Here is a 23,440-nt window from a genome sequence, read left to right on the forward strand (position 1 = left end):
AGGGGACAACAGAGAATGAGATGGCTAGATGGCATCACCGACTCTGTGGACATGAGTTTGAGTGTACTCCGGGAGTTGGTGATGGACAGGGAGGCCTGGCGTGCTGTAATTCATGGGGTCGCGGAGAGTCGGACACGACTGAGCGACTGAACTGAACTGAACTGAAAATGGTATTAAAAGCATGGAAAAGTAAAAAAACAAGCAGTAGCATAAAAAACATACTTTAAAAAGTAAATGGTAGAAAATAAAAAGGTAGAGTGGTTAGAAAATCAATGATAATTATGAAAAAAAGAAATCAATATACACATAATTGTTCTTTCAGGACATGAGAACCAAATAAAACAAAAATATCCAAAGATATTTTTAAAAAAGAACTCCTGAAATAAAGACTTGAATCTGAAAATTGATTTTATGGGTGAAAAAAACGCAAATCATGGGGAACATTGATGTGTAATAGCTTCTGAACTTCAAGAATAATGAATCCTGGAACATCCATGGGAAAACATTACAGATATAGAATGCAATCAGAACGTTAGTTCAGAAGCATCACAAGATATTTTCTACCTCTTCTCCAGCTACAAAATGTAAAGGGGAGTTGCAAAGAGTCACAATGAAGGCATAGCCACTCCACTATTTCTACATTTTCCTTTGTGCAGAGAAAGCATAGCTGAAACTTAGGAAATGACTGATTCCTCAAAAATTATTTCCTGTCACCAACAAATATCAAGGTCTTCCTCTCCATCCCCCATACCTTCACACTTTGTAAGACTAGAAAGGGTCATCTCAGAGACAGAAACACAGACCTTGAGATGAAATGATTAGGAAAGGGGTTGAGTACAAAGATATGAAAAGCTCATGACTGACAAACAAGTCATGGTGTTTCCGTTAATCTAAGCAGTGGCAAGATATGATTGTCCAGATATAGATTGCTTTTCACTGCCTTTTTTTTTTTCCATGAGTGTCCTCTCAGGGTTAAGCAACTGATAGGCACTAAGTTCAAGCAGTGGTTAGAGCCTTCACAAACACTTGGTCTATAGAGGAAGATGGAAGTAAAAAGCCAAACTAACAATATAAAGTTACAAGTTAAGAGAAAGGCATAGAAAAATATGAATTGATGTTTTCAAATTGTGGGGATGGAGAAGACTCTTGAGAGTTCCTTGGACTGCAAGGAGATCAAACCAGTCAATCCCAAAGGGAGTAAATCTTGCATTTTCATTGAAAGGACTGACACTGAAGCTGAAGCTCCAGTACTTTGGCCACCTCATGCAAAGAGCTGACTCATTGGAAAAGACCCTGATGCTGGGAAAGATGGAGGGCAGGAGGAGAAGGGGGCGACAGAGGTTTGATGGCATCATCGACTCAATGGACTGAGTTTGAGCAAACTCCAGGGATAGTGAAGGATAGGGAAGCCTGGCATGCTACAGCCCATGGGGTCACAAGAAGTCGGACACAACTGAGCAACTGAACAATAGCAAAATATAAAGAGAGGGGCAGTGTAGAAAATCGATGTGGTATGGAAACAGTATTCTTACATAGTCTAGTCAAGAAGTTCATAGAAATCATAAGAGCCAGCATCTCCAGAAGAGATATTTTCTGTCACAAACAAGGAAAATGAAACCCATGTGCACTAGCAAAGCAGCATGCACCAGGGCCCTGAGGTGAAGATTAGTGACTTGAAGGATACGACTTCCTAGGAGAACACGGGTGAGCATGCAGGGTGAGGAATGATATTGGAGACATACACAGGAGTCAATCTATATTGAATTTTAGTCTGTGGTGAAAAGTTTGGATTTTATTCTGGGCGTAATAGAAAAACACTGATGGATTTTTAGAGAAAAGCAGAGACATTACTTTGCCAACAAAGGTCCGTCTAGTCAAGTCTGTGGTTTTTCCCGTGGTCATGTATGGATGTGAGAGTTGGACTGTGAAGAAAGCTGATCCCCGAAGTATTGATGCTTTTGAACTGTGGTGCTGGAGAAGACTCTTGAGAGTCCCTTGGACTGCAAGGAGATCCAACCAGTCCATTCTAGAGGAGATCGATCCTGGGTGTTCATTGGAAGGACTGATGCTAAAGCTGAAACTGCAATACTTTGGCCACCTCATGCAACGAGTTGACTCACTGGAAAAGAGTCTGATGCTGGGAGGGATTGGGGGTGGGAGGAGACGGGGACGACAGAGAATGAGATGGCTGGACGGCATCACTGACTCGATGGACATGAGTCTGAGTGAACTCCGGGAGTTGGTGATGGACAGGGAGGCCTGGCGTGCTGTGATTCATGGGGTCGCAAAGAGTTGGACACGACTGAGCGACTGAACTGAACTGAACTGAGGGGAAAAGCATGATTAGATTTATATTTCCCCAAATTATTCTAAGTATGTGAAATAGGTTGGAAATGTGGTCATTACAAATAACCAACCAGAAACAAATATCCTTTATATCAGCTATTCATTCATGTATTTGCATTATGAAACTATTAAGAAACAAAATATGTGTACTAATGACCCAGTTTTCATGTTTAGAGTCTCCATCTAGCATTCTGCCAAGTCTTAGAAGCAATCGCCAAAGAATTTCATCATTGTGGCTGTAAGAGGTCTAAGATAGGACATTAGCTCTCACAGTACAGAGATTCTGGAAGTAAATCTCTGGGGAAAATACTCTGAAATGCTGTGTCCTTACCGTTTTCTTTTCACGTCTGGGCTTACCTTCCCAAGCTCCTTTTGATTGTCTTTCAAGCAACTAGAGAACACACAAGAAAAAAAGAGATTATTACCTCTTTCCAAATCTTTTTGTCTCCGTTTTTAGCTTTCCTTAACATTTTTCAAAATATGGGGTATAGTTGCCTTACAATTTGTGTTAATTTTTGCTGCACAGTGAACTGAATCAGCCATATATATACATGTCTCCTCTTTCTTGGACCTTCCCCCAGCCTGTATCCCACCCATCTAGGTCATCATAGAGCATTGAGCTGAGCACCCTCTACTATACAGCAGGTTCTCACTATCTCTTTTACACATGATGGTATTTATATGTCAATCTCATCCCACTTTGCTCCGTACATGTCCACAGGTCCATTCTCTACATCTGCATCTGTATTCCTGCCCTAGAAAAAGGTTCATCTATACCATTTTTCTAGATTCCACACATACATGTTAATACATGGTATGTGTTTTTCTCTAATTCACTCTGTATGATAGACTCTATGTCCATTCACATCTGTAAAAATGACCCAACTTTGTTCCTTTTTATGACTGAAAAATGTTTCATTGTATATATGTATGACATCTTCTTTATCCACTTATCTGGATTTAGGTTGCTTCCATATCCTGGCTATAGTAAATAGTACTATAATAAACACTGAGGGGCATGTGCCTTTTGAACTATGGTTTTTCAGAGTATATGCCCAGGAGTGGGATTGCTGGGTTATATAGCAGTTCTATTTTTAGTTTTTTTAAGGAAACTCTGTACTGTTCTCCATAGTGGCTATATCCATTTACCTTCCCATCAATAGTGCAAGAAGGTTCCCTTTTCTCCCACACTCTCTCCAGCATTTGTTGTGTGTAGAATTTTTTTAATGGCCATTCTGATTGGTGTGAGGTGATACCTCATTGTAGTTTTAATCTACATTTCTCTAATAGTTTGTGATATTGAGCAACTTTTCATATGCCTCTTGGTCATCTGTATGTCTTTCTTGGAGAAATGTCTATTTAAGTCTTCCACTCATTGGGTTTTTTGTTGTTGTTGTTGTTATTGAGCTGTTTGTATATTTTGGAGATTAATCCCTTGTCAGTTGCTTCTTTTGCAAATATTTTCTTTTCTTCTGTTCTCAGGTCTGTATTTTCACCTCATTTATGGTTTTCTTTGCTATGCAAAAGCTTTTAACTTTAATTAGGTCTCACTTGTTTATTTTTGTTTTTATTTTCATTACTCTAGGAGATGGTCAAAAATGATCTTGCTGTGATTTATGTCAAAGAGTGTTCTTTGTATGTTTTCCTCTAAGAATTGCATAGTGTCTGGTCTTATGTTTCAGTTTTTAATCTATTTTGAGTTTATTTTTGTGCGTGGTAAAAGGTTCTAATTTCATTCTTTTACATGTAGCTGTCAAAGTTTCCAGGCACCACTTGTTGAAGAGACTGTCTTTTGTCCACTGTATATTCTTGCTTCCTTTGTTGTAGATTTGGTGCCCATAGGTGCGTGGGTTTTCCTCTGGGCTTTCTATCCTGTTCCATTGATCTGTATTTCTGTTTTGTGCAAGTACTTTACTGTTTTAATTACTGTAGCTTTGTTGTGTAGTAGCTTAAGCAAACCCCAGGAGACAGTGAAGGACAGGGAAGTCTGGCATGCTGCAGTCTACAGGATTGCACAGAGTGGGATATGACTGAGTGACTGAACAACAACAGCTGAAGTCAGGGAGCTTTATTCCTCTAGCTCCATTTTTCTTTCTCAAGATTTACTTTGGACAGTTGGGGTCTTTCACCTTTCCATATACACTGCAACATTTTTTGTCCTAATTCTGTAAAAGACGTTGTTGGTAATTTGATAGGGATTACGTTGAATCTGTAGGTTACTTTATGTAGCATAGTCATTTTACACAACATTGATTCTTCCAGCCCAAGAACGTGGTATATTTTTCCACTTGTTAGTGTCCTCTTCAATTTCTTTCATCATCAGTGTTGTCTTATTGATTTATAAATACAGGTCTTTTGCCTCCTTGTGCTCAGTTAATTAGGCCTATTCAACTCTTTGCAACCCCATGGACTGTAGCTCACCAGGCTCCTCTGTCCATGAAATTTTCCAGTCAAGAATACTGGAGTGGCTTGCCATTTCTTACTCCAGCTTTCACCTCCTTCAGTTCAGTTCAGTTCAGTCGCTCAGTAGTGTCCGACTCTCCACGACCCCATGAATCACAGCACGCCAGGCCTCCCTGTCCATCACCAACTCCCGGAGTACACTCAAACTCCTGTCCACAGAGTCAGTGATGCCATCCAGCCATCTCATTCTCCATCGTCCCCTTCTCCTCCCACCCCCAACATTTCCCAGCATCAGAGTCTTTTCCAGTGAGTCAACTCGTCGCATGAGGTGGCCAAAGTATTGCAGTTTCAGCTTTAGCATCAGTCCCTCCAATGAACATCCAGGACTGATCTCCTTTAGGTGAGTTTATTCCTAGGTATTTCACTCTTTTTTTGTTGCAATGATAAATGACATTGTTTCCTTAATTTCTCTTTCTGATCTTTCATTGTTAATGTATAGGAATTCAAGAGATGTCTGTGCATTAATTTTGTGTCTTGTAGCTACTAAATTCATCAATTAGCTCTAGTAGTTTTCTGGTGGTGTCTTTGGGATTTTTTTAATGTAGGGTATCATGTGATCTGCAAACAGTAACAGTTTTACTTCTTCTTTTCCAACATGGATTCCTTTTATTTGTTTTTCTTTTCATATTGCCATGACTAGCTCTTCCAAAATTATGTTGAATAACAGTGGTGAGAGTGGACATCCTTGTCTTGTTCCTGATCTTAGAGGTTTTTCACCAGTGAGAATGATGTTTGCTATGGGTTTGTCATATATAGCCTTAGTTATGTTGAGATAGGTTCCCTCTATGCCCATTTTCTGGGTACTTTTTTTTTTATCACAAATGGGTATTGAATTTTCTCAAAAGATTTTATTGCACCTATGAGACGTTCATATAGCTTTTATTCTTTAATGTGTTAACATGATGTATTACAGTCATTGATTCATATATATTGAAAAACCCTTGCATCCCTGGGATAAATCCCACTTGATCGTGGTATATAATCTTTTTAATGTGTTGTTGGATTCTGTTTGCTAGTATTTTGTTGAGCATTTGCATCAATGTTTCTCATTAGGTCTGTAATTTTCTTTTTCATGATATCTGGTTTTTATCACAGTGATGGTGGACTAGAGACTGAGTACACTTCTCTTACTATTAAAAAGAAGCCTGCTTTTCCTTTTTGTTAAACTTCATTTCCTTTGAAATTGACAGTCATAGATACAGAATGCAATTTGGAAAATAACCAGAAGCCAGACTTACGATGGAACAAAATTCTGTAATCTGATCTTTGATTCTCTCAGCTTAATTTTTTATAATCCGGAAAGTTCCAGGGCTTGGATTGATCATAATCTGGCATGCAAATTTCCTGAGTTCTCCAGAAGAGATAGGAGGTTCCAAGAAGGTTGAAAGCCCCTTACAATGGAAAGGTGCAGCCTCTCCAGTGAGTCAAGGTAGCATAAGCATGCTATATGTGTCTATGTGGAGTACTAGGACTACTGATCCTGGCCCTCTAAGGCAGACTAAGATTCTCTAAAGCCTTCTGTTTTGTCATTCACATACACATAGAGCAATGTAATCCTCACCTACATTCAGAGAAGTGTATGTTGTGCATATTACTCTTATGTTTATTCACATTAATTAAAATCATTATTATTAGAATCAGGCAAACACTGAATAATGAAGCTACAACCAGAGAAAACAGCGACTTGCATGATTATATAATGGCTACAGAATAAATCATCATAGACCAAATCCCGTGATTCAGTTAATCAAATTTTTCACTATGTGTATTGTACAAACATATCATTTCTTGTAATAGTCTTTTCCCGCTAGTATCAAATCCTCAAAAATAGTGTATTCTCTTGTTTCTATATAAGGGTTCATGTAAAATATCTCAGACTATGAGCCTCATACTTGCTTATTGACATTATAGACTGAAGTCATTTCTACAGTATTAATGTTTAAAGTTCAAGAAACGTTAGATATTGACATCCAGGACTACTAAGCAAAGAGTAGAACTTATTAAATACAAAGTAAATCAGATTTGCAGAGGAAGGGAACCTTTACTTTTGATTCTGATGTAGAGATTTCTGGATAGTATTCAAAACCTGTCAAATTTGGGAGTTATAATTGCTTAATAGTATAGATCGTGAATCAGGAAAAATTTAATTTTGGTGTCCCCTATCTTCTGTTCTTTTTCTGTTTCCCTAGAATCCAGTTTCTCATGATTTCATTTTTCCAATCTGATCAATGAAGATTCTCCTTGAGGTTTTCAATGATTCAGTAATTTACCCTTCTAAGGGCTGTTTGTATTTCAAAATTAAAAAAACAGGGTCATAAAGTTCTTAATTTAGAAGGCACTTAATTGGAATTCCATGCCATTAGAATTACTGTACATAAATAGGCATTTATGAATTGTCATAAATAAAGTAAAAGATTTTGTTTTAATCAAACAGAATTCAGATACCATCAGGCATTGATGATATACAAAGATTTGTTGAACGAATTAATAAATTGTCAATATTCTATCATTTAAAAACCACATATTAAGCTTAAAATGTATGCTGGCCAAAGTACTGAGATAAGGGCTGATTTTTCCATATTTTCTGTGCTTTTATCTTTCTTTTTAAAAATGAAATGAATCACCAGTCCAGGTTCGATCCATGATACAGGATGCTCAGGGCTGGAGTATTGGGATGAACCAGAGGGGTGAGGGGGGTTCAAGATGGGGAACAAATGTACACCCGGGGCAGATTCATGTCAATGTATGGCAAAACCAATACAATAATGTAAAGTAATTAGCCTCCAATTAAAATAAATAAATTTTTAAAAATAAATAAATAAATAAAAATGTCCCAACTGTATGACTTTAACTTCTTAATACATCATAGCTCCACAAAAGAAATCTAAATAAACACCAAAATTCAATAGTTTGTACAGTATTTCTCCATCCAATTTGAGATTTTTTATTTTCCATAGGTTCTTCTTTCCACCTCAAGAAGACTCTTCAAAATCTCATTTAGCATAGGCTTGTTACTGATTAAAACTTCTTTCTTTTAATTTATTTATTTTAATTGGAGGCTAATTACTTTACATTATTGTATTGGTTTTGCCATACATTCACATGAATCTGCCCCAGGTGTACATGTGTTAGATTTGCTTGTCTGAGATGATTTTTATTTCACCTTCTATTCTAATTGAGTAGAATATCCTAGGTGCTGGAAAGCATTTTTGATGAGTGTATGTACATACTCAGACATGTCCAGCCTTTGCAACCTCAAGAACCATAGCCTGTCAGACTCCTCTGTCCATAGAATTTTCCAGGCAAGATTACTGGAGTGGGTTGCCATTTCCTATTCCAGGTCATATTCTTGACCCAAGGGATCAAACCCACTTCTCTTCTGTCTCCTGCCTTGACAAGCAGATTATTTACCACTTAAGCCATCTGGGAATTGCCCAGATGAATATTTTGATGAATACAGATGCAAAAATTCTCAGTAGAATACTCGCAAACCAAATACAATCATATGTAAAAAAAGAACTATGTATCATGATTGTGTTGGATTTATTCAAGGAACACAAGAATGGTTCAATGTTTGCGAGTCAATCAATGAGGCATACCAAATTAACAAGAGAAAGGATAAAAATAATGTGGTCATCTCAACAGATGAGAAAAATGCATTTGACAAAATTTAACATCCATTCATGATTAAAACTTTTATCGAAGTGGGTATAGAGGGAATATAGAATGGGAAAGACTAGAGATCTCTGCAAGAAATTAGAGATACCAAGGGAACATTTCATGCAAAGATGGGTTCATTAAAGGGAAGAAATTGTATGGACCTAACAGAAGCAGAAGATATCAAGAAGAGGTGCAAGAAGACACAGGAGAACGGTACAAAAAAGATTTTCATGACCCAGATAACCATGATGGTGTGATCATTCACCTAGAGCCAGACATCCTGGAATGTGAAGTCAAGTGGGCCTTAGGAAGCATCATTACAAACAGGACTAGTGAAGGTGATGGAATTCCAGTTGAGCTATTTCAATTCTAAAAGATGATGCTGTGAAAGTGTTCCATTCAATATGCCAGCAAATTTGCAAAACTCAACAGTGGCCACAGGACTGGAAAAGGTCAGTTTTCATTCCAATCCCAAAGAAAGGCAATGCCAAAGAATGTTCAAACTACCACACAATTGCATTCATCCCACATGCTAGAAAAGTAACACTCAAAATTCTAAAAGCCAGGCTTCAACAGCACATGAACTATGAACTTCCAGATGTTCAAGTTGGATTTAGAAAAGGCAGGGGAACCAGAGTTCAAATTGCCAGCATCTGTCAGATCATTGCAAAAGCAAGAGAGTTCCAAAAAAATATTTACTTCTGCTTTATTGATGATGCCAAAGCCTTTGACTATGTGGATCACAACAAACTGTGGAAAATTCTTCAAGAGATGGGAATACCAGACCACCTGACCTGTTTCCTGAGAAATATGTATTCAGGTCAGGAAGCAACAGTTAGAATTGGACATGGAACAAGAGATTGGTTCCAAATTGGGAAAGGAGTATGTCAAGGCTGTATTTTGTCACCCTACTTATTTAACTTATGTGCAGAGTACATCATGCAAAATGCCAGGCTAGATGAAACACAAGCTGGAATCAAGATTGCTGGGAGAAATATCAATAACCTCAGATATGCAGATGACACCACCCTTATGGCAGAAAGTGAAGAGGAACTCAAAAGCCTCTTGATGAAAGTGAAAGAGGAGAGTGAAAAACTTGGCTTGAAACTCAGCATTCAGAAAACTAAGATCTCTGATGGAATATAAGTGAGCATAATAAAGGACATTTATAAGAAATCCACAGCTAACATCATACTCAGTGGTGAAAAGATGAAAGCCGTTTCTCTAAATTTAGGAATAAAGCAAGAATGCTCATTCTTACCACTTCTATTTAACATAGTATTGGAAATTCTAGCCGAAGCAATTAGGTAAGAAAAAGAAATAAAATACATCTATATTAGAAGAGAAGAAGTAAAACTGTTCCTATTTCCAATACTTTATATAGAAAACCCTAATGTTTCCAAAAAGTCTATTAAAATAAATAAATTCCTCATAGTTGCAGGATATAAGATTAATATTCAGAAATCTTTTGTGTTTCTGTACACTAATACCTATTCTCAAAAAGAGAAAGTTTTAAAAAAGCTATCTTGTTTAAAATTACATCAAAAAGAATTAAAATATCTGGGAATAAATTTAACCAAGATGGTGAAAGATGTATACTAAAGAAAATTATACAACATTGATGAAAGAAATTGAAGATGATACAAACAAATTGAAACCTATACTGTGATTTTATATTAGAATAATTAATATTGTTAAAATGAGCATTCTAATCAAAGCAATCTACAGATTAAATGTAATCTCTATCAAAATACCCATGACTTTTTCACATAGCTAAAACAAATAATCCTAAAATTTATATGGAACCACAAAAGACCCAGAATTTCTAAAGCTCTCTTGAGATAAAAGAACAAAGCAGGAAGTATCACTCTCCCAGACTTAAGAGTATACTACTTACATACAGTAATCAAAACAGGTTAGTCCTGGCACAAAAAAACAGACACATAGGTCAATCAAACAGAAAAGAGAATCTAGAAATAAATGCATGTATCTATACCCAGCTAATCATTGGCAAGAATATACCAATAGAGAAAACAGTCTCTTCAACAAATTTTCCTGGTAAAAAAGGACACTTACATGTAAAACAATGATATTAGAAAATTTTCTCACATTGTGCACAAACATAAACTCAAAGTGATTTAAAGACCTAATTGTAAGATTTGTACCATAAATTCCTAAAAATAATATAGGCAAACACTCTTCGACATGTTAAAGCAACATTTTTTGCCAAAATAAATAAAAGCAAAAATAAACAAATTTGATCTCATTAAACTTAAACATATTGCACAGTAAAAGAAATCATTTATAAAATTGAAATACAACTCAAAGAATGGGATAAAATATTTGCAAAAGATGAGCTCAACTAAAGGCTAATATCCAAAATATATAGACAGTTCATACAATTCAGTATCATAAAAGCAAACAACCCAACCAAAAAAAAAAAATGAGCCTGAACAGACATTTCTTCAAAGACATACAGATGGCTAACAGACAAATGAAAAGATGCTCAACATCATAAATTATTAGATAAGCATAAATCAAGACAGCTTTGAGGTATCATCTTACACCTGTCAAATGACCATTATCAAAAAAACTGCAACAAAAGTTGGAAAGGATGTGGAGAAAAGTGGACCCTGTACACTGTTGGTAGAAATGCAAATTTGTACAATCACTATGAAAAACAATATGGAGATTCCTCAAAAAACTAAAATTAGAACTACATATGATCCAGAAATTCCACTTCTTGGTATTACATCTAAAGAAAACAAGAACATGTGTGCAAAAGACACAAGAACATATATGCAAAAGAAAATAAGAACATGTATAAAGAAGACAAAAGATGCTGTATGCTGTGTACATACAATATCACCATTCACAATAGTAAAGATATGGAAACAACCTAAGTGTTCATCAACAAATAAATGGATATAAAAGATATGAGATGTGTGTGTGTAATACATAATATTAATATTATTCAGTCTTTAAAAACAATTGAATCTACTGCTACATGGGTGGATCTACAGAAACAATGGTAACAGTGACAGACTTTATTTTCTTGGGCTCTAAAATCACTGTGGATGGTGACTTCAGCCATGAAATTAAAAGATGCTTACTCCTTGGAAGAAAAGCAAGACAGCATATTAAAAAGCAGAAACATTACTTTGCCTACAAAGGTCTGTGTAATCAAACCTATGGTTTTTCCAGTAGTCATGTACAGATGTGAAAGCTGGACAATAAAAAAGACTGATGGCTGAAGAATAGATGTCTTTGAACTGTGCTGGAGGAGACTCTTGACAGTCTCTCGGACAGCATGGCAATCAAATCAATCAATCCTAAAGGAAAACAACCCTGACTATTCATTGGAAGGACTGATGCTGATGCTGAAACTGAAGCTCCAATACTTTGGCCATCTGATGGGAAGAGCCAACTCATTGGAAAAGACCCTAATGCTGAGAAAGATTGAAGCCAGGAGAATGGGATGACAGAGTATTAAATGGTTGGATAGCACCATCAACTCAATGGACATGAGTTTGAGCAAACTCCAGGAGATGATGAAGGACAGGGAAGCCTGGTATGCTGCAGGTGCTCCATAGGGTCGCAAGGTCGCAAGCTGTCCATGGGGTTGCAAAGAGTCAGACGCGACTGAGCAACTGAGCAACAACAACAAAGTAAGTCAGACAAAGACATAATGTTTGATATCACTTATATATGGAATCTAAAATATAATGCAAACGAATATATGCAAAAGATATTCACAGATATAGAAAACAAACTAGTGTTTCCCAAAAGGGGGAGAAAAAGAAGGAAGGGCATATTAGAGATATGGGATTAAGAGAGACAAATACTATTATAAATAGAAACCAACAAGAAGATACTGTATAACACTGGAATTATAGCCATTTTCCTGTAACAACTTTGGATAGAGTATAATCTGTAAAAATATTGAATCAGTATGCTTTACACTTGAAATTAATAAAGTATTAGAAGTCAAATATACTTTAATAAAAATAATAAAGTTAAAAAAATCAGAAAAAGCACATGACAATCAACTAGGTATTATCCCAGACAGGGTAGGTTATCAATACAAATAGCCAAGACATGGAAGCAACCTAAATGTACCTCAACAAATGAATGGATAAAGAAGATGCAGTACATATATTCAATGAAATATTACTCAGCCATTAAAAATAATGCCATTTTCAGCAACATAGGTGGACATATAGATTGTTATCCTGAGTGAAGACAAATATTGTATGATATTGCTTATATATAGAATCCAAATAAAATGATACAAATGAACTTACAAAACAAAAACAGATTCCCAGACCTACAGAGCAAACTTATGGTTAGCAGAAGGAAAGAGTCTAGGCGAGGGACAGATTAAGGGTTTGGGACTGACATGTACACATTGCTGCATTTTTAAATGGATAACCAACAAGGACATACTGTATAGCAAAGGGAACTCTGCTCAATATTATGTAAAAACCTACATGGGAAAGAGGAGAGTGAAAAGTTGGCTTAAAGCTCAACATTCAGAAAACTAAGATCATGGCATCCAGTCCCATCACTTCATGGCAAATAGATGGGGAAACAGTGGCTGACTTTATTTTGCTGGGCTCTAAAATCACTGCAGATGGTGATTGCAGCCATGAAATTAAAAGACGCTACTCCTTGGAAAGAAAGTTGTGACCAACCTAGACAGCATATTAAAAAGCAGAGACATCACTTTGTCAACAAAGGTCCGTCTAGTCAAGGCTATGGTTTTTCCAGTGGTCATGTATGGATGTGAGAGTTGGACTATAAAGAAAGCTGAGCACTGAAGAATTGATGCTTTTGAACTGTGGTGTTGGAGAAGACTCTTGAGAGTCCCTTGGACTGCAAGGAGATCCAACCAGTCCATCCTAAAGGAGATCAGCCCTGGGTGTTCATTGGAAGGACTGATGTTTGAAGCTGAAACTCCAATACTTTGGCCACCTGATGCGAAGAACTGACTCATTGGAAAAGACCTTGATGCTGGGAAAGATTGAGGGCAGAAGAAGAAGGGGACGACAGAGGATGAGATGGTTGGATGGCATCACCAACTCAATGGACATGAGTTTGGGTAAACTCCGGGAGTTGGTGATGGACAGGGAGGTCTGGCGTGCAGCGGTTCATGGGTTTGCAAAGAGTCGGACACGACTGAGTGACTGAACTGAACTGAGCTGACAAGGGAAAATCATTTGAAAAAGAATAGTTACATGAATGTGTATAACTGAATCACTTTGCTGTATACCTACAACTAATATGACATTGCTAATCAACTTCAAATTAAAATGTAAAGTTTAAAAAAAGAACCATTTTATCAACTATTTGAACTTCAATGCTATTATTGACTTGTACTATATTTTTCACTTAGCTTGTATTAATCTGCTAACAGAAAAATTATAAGCTTAAGCAAATAGATTTTTGTTTGTCCATTATTTGTGCATTTTTCTGAAAATAATTAGAGAGAGATACATTGACAGATATTGGATTGAGACATATAGGGGTGTTATCTGGCAGACGTGCTTGTTACTTTTGCCACGCCTACTTTTTTGGTGTCACTATCATTGCAGATGCTGATTGCAGCCATGAAATTAAAAGACGCTTGCTCCTTGGAAGGAAAGTTATGACCAACCTTGATAGTATATTAAAAAGTAGAGACATTACTTTGCCAACCAAGGTCCGTCTAGTCAAGGCAATGGTTTTTCCCGTGGTCATGTATGGATGTGAGAGTTGGACTGTGAAGAAAGCTGATCGCCGAAGAATCGATGCTTTTGAACTGTGGTGCTGGAGAAGACTCTTGAGAGTCCCTTGGACTGCAAGGAGATCCAACCAGTCCATTCTAAAGGAGATCAGTCCTGGATGTTCATTGGAGGGACTGATGCTAAAGCTGAAACTGCAATATTTTGGCCACCTCATGCGACGAGTTGACTCACTGGAAAAGACTCTGATGCTGGGAAAGGTTGGGGGCGGGAGGAGAAGGGGACGACGGAGAACGAGATGGCTGGATGGCATCACCGACTCTGTGGACATGAGTTTGAGTGAACTCCGGGAGTTGATGATGGACAGGGAGGCCTGGCGTGCTGTGATTCATGGAGTCGCGGAGAGTCGGGCACGACTGAGCGATTGAACTGAACTGAATCATGCTTGTCTTGTTATTATCACAACCTCAGACATCAGGTCCATGTTCAAAGTAGTTGTAAAAGGGAAAGTAGATGCCATTTATGCTGAACATATTTATTAGAAAAGAAAAAGATTTCATAGGAAGCTCCAGGTCATCTCATTGAACGTCTAATGATATGCCTACCTACAAGGGATATAGAGCTGATTATTGCTAAAATAAATAAAATCAAAATTATATTAGTAAGGAATCTTGAGGAATGGATACGGATCATGCAACTGACAGTGTTTCCAATTCCCTTATAGAGAAAAAAAAAGACAAGGAAAAAAGCCTTTCCTAATCATTTCCTATTACTTGTTAACAATCTCTCTTATTCACAAGCCCAAAGTTTACTTAGACACTGCTAAGGCAGGACAGTAAAGTCAGTAACTTAATACAGTTCTGAATTGATAATGGATTTTATGTTCATTATTTGATTGCTTTCTCACTACCATCTCTGTTTATCAAACACTGATTGCTATCAGACCTCTAAGCCATTAATTAAAAATAAATTAAAAAATAAAAAAATGAAAGAAACCTATTAACATATTTACCATCTTAGAAATCTAACCAAAAAATTTATAGGTTATCTCAACAATTTCAAAAATTCATTTGATACTATTTAGCCACATTAATAATAAAAAATCTCATAAAATTTATTATAAGTTGAAACTTCTTTATTTTGATAAAAGCGATATATCAAAAGCATACAGCAAAGTTAATGAAAACAAAACAAGCAAAAGGCAGGAGTTGTAAAAAATGAAAAGAAATAAAAAAAGTCTTTTTTATAGTTTATATATTAACTGTATGTAAAACCCAGTAGCATTAACATAATAAACCATTAAATGACAAAGTTAACAAGACTGGTAGACACAAAACAACCTTACAAAATTCAATAGCATTTTAACAACACTAGGCTAGAGTATAATGTACTTTATCTGATATTATAAATAGCACCTAGAAATCAACCTAAACAAAGAATGCAAGAAAAACAAAAATTACAACTCTTTTAGAATACAGTAAAATTTTGAATAAAGTTACACACAACTGTTTTGATTGGAATAGTGGTTGCATCACCACAACTTTTTGTCCTGAAATTAATCTATATAGTCAATGTTATCCCAATCAAAATTCAAGCTGACACTTTTGATTAACTCAACTAATTTCAGTTCAGTTCAGTTCAGTTCAGTCGCTCAGTCGTGTCCGACTCTCCGCGACCCCATGAATCACAGCACGCCAGGCCTCCCTGTCCATCACCAACTCCCGGAGTTCACTCAAACTCATGTCCACAGAGTCGGTGATGCCATCCAGCCATCTCATTCTCCGTCGTCCCCTTCTCCTCCCGCCCCCAACCTTTCCCAGCATCAGAGTCTTTTCCAGTGAGTCGTTTTTAATAAATACGAGAGGTAAAAGTCCTCAAAAAGTTAAATCAATTTTGAAGTGAGGAACAAAGAGGGATGTTCTGAGCATAGTTAATGGGCATTGTTAATATCTGTTCCATCTTCTTTCTGGAAAAAGGAAAATGATGACTGCCTTCCTCAGAATCATTTGCCACCAATATTGAAGCTGCAAATTATATGCTGCTCAAAGTGTGAAGAGGCCTTTTTGTGGCTCTTCCTCCAAAAGTCAGGTTCACAGACAAGAAGTTTTTGTGCATCAGCCTTCTGGTGTCCATTCTCAAGCCTCATAGACAGTACTGGTGGGAAAATTTTTAATGTAGAATCACCCTAGAAACCTCTTGGGCAGGGTAGCTTGGTTAATTTTGTAGGGTAAAGGTATGTTTATAAAGAGGCCCAGGCTGAAAGCCACAACTAGAGCCATTCCAGTGATTTTGTAGGTACCAAATTCTTTGCATTAAAACCCATCCTACTAAAATCATTCTGCTGTGGTTTATATTTATTATATCAAACATCTGTAATGTCATAGAGAATAACATCACAACAGATATCAAGTCATACTATAAAGTCATAATAATAAAATCTACGTGCTGCTAGTAAAGGAATACAAGACATAAACCAACCATGTGTAGACACTTCATATATAATACAGAAGTAATTACAGTTCAATGGGAAAGAATAGATCTTCTAGTAATTGAAGTTGCAAAATCTGGGTCAATTTTTTGAGAGAAAAAAAGCAAAATCTCTAACTTAATCCATATACTAATAGAGATTAAAGATCTAATGAAGAAAATCAGTACAAGAAAATTCAGAGTAATAGCTTTGCTACATAAAAATGGGAGAAAACTTCTTCCAAAGGAATTACCCAAGAGAAAAGAAAACATATATCCACAAAAGCATTTAAATATTAATATTTATAGTAGCTTTTATTCATTATAGTCCAAAATAGGAAGTAACTCAAATACTATGAATAAAAGAATGCATAATCATACTCTTGTGTATTTGCACCTAAACAGACTCTGGAATATTCAGTAACAAAAAAGAATGAACTTTTGTCACATGCAACAGTATGGAAGAATCTCTTCATTAATGTTGACTGAAAAGCAAACACAAAAACTACATATTTTATGAGCTCATGTATAAAAAAACAAACATGGGAATAGAAGAGTACTTTGAGGTGATTGAGAAGAGGCATGAGGAAAATTTCTGGGATGATGAAAAATTATATGTCATGATCTGTGTGTTCTATAAGTATACACATGTTCTATGACTATACACATGTTCTATAGGTATATACCACATCCCATAGGTATACACATTTGTAAAACTCAACAAGTGCTACGCTTAAAATTTGCTCATTTTGCCATATGCAAATTTTGCCTTAATACAGAAATCAGTTAAAGGAAATTTATCTTAAAAGAATCAAACCACAAACCATGAGGCAAAAACTTGACAAATTTCATTACGTCAACATTTAGGACTTCAGGCATTAATAAATAAAAATGAAGCAAATAGATAGATGCCTGGTAAGATTAGATATTTTTTATGGCTAACAAACTTGAATCAGTCTCCTGAACCTCTTCCTAGTCTTATCTGTGCACTTTCTTATAAAATCCAGTTTTAGTAAAAATCCTACCAAGGTGCTTTAACCTGAACCCCACAAAGCTCCTCATCCTCCACCATCCACCAAGAGATTTCTGATCATCATGGCCTGTCTTTAACAAGAGTTCTGTTAGGTCGGTTGAGCCAGAACCACTTTTAACCCTATTTCCTCTTAGTAAATTTTCATCCACTGACCCCTACCCTATTCCTTGACTGTAAATTCTTTCAGCCCCATCTCTCTCCCCAGCTATAAAATCAAGTCTTCCTTGACATCTTTAACAAGTGTCATTACTTTTTTCTTTAACCTGGCTAACACTCAAGAGGTGAGTCTATAATATTCAAAAGGTGTTTGTTAATCCACAAGAATTCAAGAAACCAAAGAGGCGGGAAAAGAGCAAAAAAGTTTCTGTTTGTTTGGGTATTTTGTTTTGCTCTAATTTATTTCTGATTGGAGGACAATAGCTTTAAAATAATGTGTTGATTTCTGCTGTACAGCAACGTGAATAAGCCATAAGTATACACATATCCTCTCTGTGTTGAGCCTCCCTCCCACCCAACTCCTCAATTTCCAGACCTCTAGGTCATCACAGAGCACTATGTGTAAAATAGCTAGCTAGTGAGAAGCAGCTTTGTAGCACAGGGAACTCAGCTTGCTGCTCTGGGAGCAAAGGCTTTGGATAGTAAACATTTAAAAGAAGCTTCAGAGCCTAAGAAGCATCTGAATAGATACACAAAATCACCAATAAACAACCAGAAAATGAAAATTAAAATAACAATTGATTACAAATTTGCATTTAAAATATATGGCAAAGTTAGAGAACATGCATTTTTCAAGTATAGGAACAGATGTGAAGATCCAAAAACTCCAGAAAGGGAGAGTAAAAGGTGTAGCCTCCTGGTAAAGAAATGGGGCATATTCCAGGTCACTCCTTCCAAAGGGATATAAGAGGTATGTTTACATATCTACAGCAGGACTTTGGTAGGCGGGTTGGCAATGAATGGATGTGAAGCAAGTGCAGATAAGTTATAAGGCAGATACACTCACTCTAATGAATATAGATCTCGAAGATATTGATGAGTATAGAAGAAAACAGACTAAGATGATAATAAGTTATTTGCATCTATTAACATTTCAAAGACTCAGATCCAAACACTCTAAGGCTACAGATGAAATAAAATTGGTACTTATGGGGAGAGGAATGAGATTGGGAATTAGGGAGGAAGGAGAAAACATAATGAGAATGGTCTTACATAGGTGGCTCAGTGGTAAAGACTCTGCCTGTCAATGTAGGAGATGTGGATTTGATTCTTAAGTTGGGAAGATCCCCTGGAAAAGGAAGGACAACTCATTCCAATATTCTTGCCTGGGAAATCTCAAGGAGAGAGGAGACTGGCGGGCTACAGTCCACAAAGTCATAAAAGAGTCAGACACCACTTAGTGACTAAACAACAACAAGATACCACTCCTTCGTCTTCCTGTTAGTGGTGATTCCTTTGTTCCTTCCTCTGCTTTTAAAGCAGCTGCCACTTTATTAGAAGCTAAATGAAAATAACAACGCAAAATACTTTTCAATGGTCACAAAGAGTATTTTGTTTCGAAAATCTTTAACACATTCTTTCTATTTTTTGGAAAACAGAAAAGCATCACCAAGAGTCATCAAATTCTACCCTTAATTATTAACTAAAGAGAATAAAGAGAAAAAAACACATGATCATCTACACATGAAAAATTCATCTGCTTCAAAGTCAGGTACTTCAGTCTCTGATGCCTGGCTAAGCACTTGACCCTGAACACAGTTTTAAAAGTAAGAGCACATACACAATGGAGTATTTTTCAGCCATCAAAAAGAATACATTTGAATCAGTTCTAATGAGGTGGATGAAATTGGAGCCTATTATACAGAATGAAGTAAGCCAGAAAGAAAAACATCAATACAGTATACTAACGCATATATATGGAATTTAGAAAGATGGTAACCTTAACCCTGTATATGAGACTGCAAAAGAGATATAGGTATATAGAACAGTCTTTGGGACTCTGTGGGAGAGGGTGAAGGTGGGATGATTTGGGAGAATGGCATTGTAGCATGTATATTATCATATGTGAAATGAATCACCAGTCCAAGTTCGACACATGATACAGGATGCTTGGAGCTGGTGCACGGGGATGACCTGGAGGGAGGATATGGGGAAGAGGGAGGTGGGAGGGAGGTTCAAGAAAGGGAACACATGTACACCCTGGGCGGATTCATGTCAATGTATGGCAAAACCAACCAATATATTAATGTAAGGTAATTTGCCTCCAATAAAATAAAATTTTTAAAAAAGTAAGAGCAGAATGATTAGATGGTAAATGAATTTCCTTTTAAGGTACATTTTCCTTTTCTTTAGTCAATCTACTACCCGCCCCCCACTTCTGAATACAGAGGCATACTAAAGCCTTATTCTCTGGGGAATAGCCAATCTTTTAATTTGGTTACTTTAGCCCTGAGCAGGAATGTAAGAATTCTTCATAAACAATTATGGAGATCTGGCTATAAAATTCAGTCCAAAATGTAAGTTCTAAATCCATGTTGCCTGTGGAAATATGGACCGGGTCTAATTCCACTAGAGGCAGTATAGATTTTCTGTTATTGAATTTTCCTTTAAACTATCATCTTTGAAAGACTGAGTCATACAGAAATCATAAAATATTTAAGATGATCAAGAACAATAAAACTATTAATCTTATAATTTTAAAGTTTTCATGCACTATTCAGAAATTTTATTATTTTTAGTCAATATGGGCTTGTTTGCATGCTGTGTACACATATAGATACAAACTTGAAGTAGATAGATGATATAGAGGAGAAAAAGTCTTCCTCTAATTTCTTTAGGTCTCCAGCTGGGCCTAAAAATTAAACTGACATGAAGCAGACTAACAGGAGAAAAACATACAAATTTTTTTGAATCTTTATATGCATATGAGAGCCTTCACTTGAGAAAGAAGACCAGAAGAATTGACCAGGGCAGGAAGCTTGTATATCTTTTAGACAAAGGCACAATAAGCCTTTGACAAGGCAGAGGGATTGAGCTAGAGCTAATAAATGACAAAGGTGTAACAAGTTTTGAAAACATAGCTTTCTTGACCCTAAATTCTTTGTCTCTGGTGATAGGAATTTCTCTCTTCCTCTTGGAACAAGGAGAGCACCTTTCACATAAGAGATTCATCTCCTGCTTTCAGGGAAGAAAGGCAAGTTTTGGGAAGTCAGAACAACCATCCTGCTTCTACTGTCCTTAAATTCCTTCAGCTTGAGATAATCAACATACCAAGGCACCATATTTTAGGGTAGTACATCCTGAACCCTATCATTGGATAGATGGAAAGAAGATTCACACTTTCTAAATATAATGTATGTGTCTGCTATAAATTTCCAGAAGGCGGAAACAGTTCTTATTATCCATTTAATACTGAACCCAATAAACAAGCAACAGGCAGAGGGCTTCATGTCATCCCCTCATACTCCTCTGAGAACCACCTACAAGCTCCCCACCTTCCCATGTTCCAGAAGGTCCAAAGTACCCTCTTCTTGAAAAGAAGAGAAGTCTTATAGCCTCTCTCAAGTAATCAAACAAAGATTGTTTGCTTTGGAGTCTTGCTGGCTACATGTTTGATGACTTAAACCACCCCTTCTAACTGAGAGACTGAAACCCTTCTACTCTTAGTTTCAAAACATATAAAAACGGGAATAACAATATCTCCTTTGTGGTATCATTGTAATGATTTAGCCCAACTATACAGTATTTCGGAGAAGGCAATGGCAAGCCACTCCAGTACTCTTGCCTGGAAAATCCCATGGATGGAGGAGCCTGGTAGGCTGCAACCCGTGGGGTCGCTAAGGGTCGGACACGACTGAGCGACTTCACTTTCACTTTTCACTTTCACACATTGGAGAAGGAAATGGCAACCCACTCCAGTGTTCTTGCCTGGAGAATCCCAGGGACGGGGGAGCCTGGTGGGCTTCCATCTATGGGGTCACACAGAGTCAGACACGACTGAAGTGACTTAGCAGCAGCAGCAGCATACAGTATTTCGGCACTTGTTCAGTTGCTTGATAAATGTTATCTCCCTTTCCCCCAATGCCATTGGATTAGAGTGTCTGAGAGGGAAATCTGGAAAATCTTTGGTACAAGTCTCCTGGCTCTTTCATTCCATGAATGATCACACAGAGGCATGGGGTAACGGCTGAGTCTGGAGAATAAAAAAGTGTTACCACAGACAAAGGAAAGGGGGAGAGCTGAGTCTGATTCTTATCATTTCTGTTTCCTCTGTCTGGCAGATCTGATAGGGATTTATTTGACAGTTACAGGAGGAAGTTGGGAAGTACCACCTCACCTAAGATTCATCACTGCTCTCCCTGTTTCTGTGTCTCCTTCATCTCCAAATATGTGCAGCATATCCCAAGAGTCTCTAATAATGGAGAGGTCCCCAGGAGAGGCCAGGAAGAGACTTATATGTCATTCAGGGGAATAACTTTTTCCTTCTCTCATGCCACATTTGTGATCTAAATAACTGACAAACACCAATATGAAGTGCATTTACTTTCACCAAACCTCTTTTTTACCATTTCAGTTGTTCCTGCTGAATCTCAGCTCTTCATTTCCTTTTAATTCATGTATTTTTTTTAGAACTTCTTAACTTTGTCCATTTTTCTCCATTTCACCTTACACACTGAGGACAGACAATTCTCTTAACATATAAGCCACATTACATCTTTCTCCACTGATAAATGTTCATTGCATTATCACTTCCTGGATGCCTTTGAAGAGTTTTTATCATCAAATGCGAAGTCTCATTTTCAAATTCGTCTTCTATAGGGATTATCCTTGAACAATATGCTCTAACTTTTGACAACTGTACTTCCTGAAACACCATGTACTTCAAACTCTTATATGTTTTCACACATTGTCCCTTTAGTTTGCAATCTTTTCCACTTTGTTCAACCTGCCTAACATTTGCAGAACAATCCAAGCTGCAATTCTTCAAACATCTACGTCCCTGCCAGTCCAAATCAGAATTCCATTCATCCCTTCCTCTTGTTTCTATAACACACTATTTGGGCTTCTGTGAAGAATACATTAACATCAGCCCTGTCTGAAAAAAAAAAGACGTTGTTGTGGTATAGTGGAAATGACACATGACTTGATATCAGAAATTACTGATATATCCTGCTAATCATTTCACAACATATACATGTGTTAAATCATCATTTGTACACTGTAGTTTCATCATTTTATAGCAGAAGTGACCTTGAAAAGCTTTTATCATCTCTCAGCTATATAATCTCTAATTTATTTTTATAATCTCTAATTTTTTAAAGTATAGAACAGCTATTAGGTACAGTATTTGTTCAAGGGACTTATCAACTTTTTAATCAGCACACACTGTAGTCCCTCCTCTATGTTATTATTTTCTTAAGGCCAAGAGTGCTATCTCATATAGGCGTCCCATACATTCTGACTGACCTCAAAAGAGGGAAGCAATTTTCATGGCATACATGAACTCAACTCTGAGCACAACTGTTTCACTTTACCTTCATCACCACAGAAGACATACCAATGGCCAACAGCTGCCTGGAAATGTTCAACATCACTAGTTATCAGTGAAGTGCAGATCAAAATCACATTGAGTTATATCATCTCACACCTATTAAAATGGCATGGCTGTTATCAAAAATATATTGCGTGTGTGTATGTGTTGTTTTATAGCTGAGCCATGTCTGACCCTTTGTGACCCCATGGACTGCTTCTC

General features: G+C 36.9%; 1 protein-coding gene across 1 annotated transcript in view; it reads right to left on the reverse strand.

Annotated features, from left to right (window-relative positions):
- Positions 1–23,440, reverse strand: part of GCSAML (germinal center associated signaling and motility like) — a 51,620-nt gene that overhangs the window by 21,181 nt on the left and 6,999 nt on the right. Inside the window, exon 2 of the mRNA XM_055429948.2 lies at positions 2,678–2,737. Coding sequence (XP_055285923.1) covers positions 2,678–2,737 — 60 coding nt within the window. The remainder of the gene's footprint in view (positions 1–2,677; positions 2,738–23,440) is intronic.

Source organism: Moschus berezovskii, chromosome 8 (genome assembly GCF_049115385.1).
Source record: "Moschus berezovskii isolate FMDL1 chromosome 8, NW_MosBer_1.0, whole genome shotgun sequence".
Lineage (NCBI taxonomy): Eukaryota > Metazoa > Chordata > Mammalia > Artiodactyla > Moschidae > Moschus > Moschus berezovskii.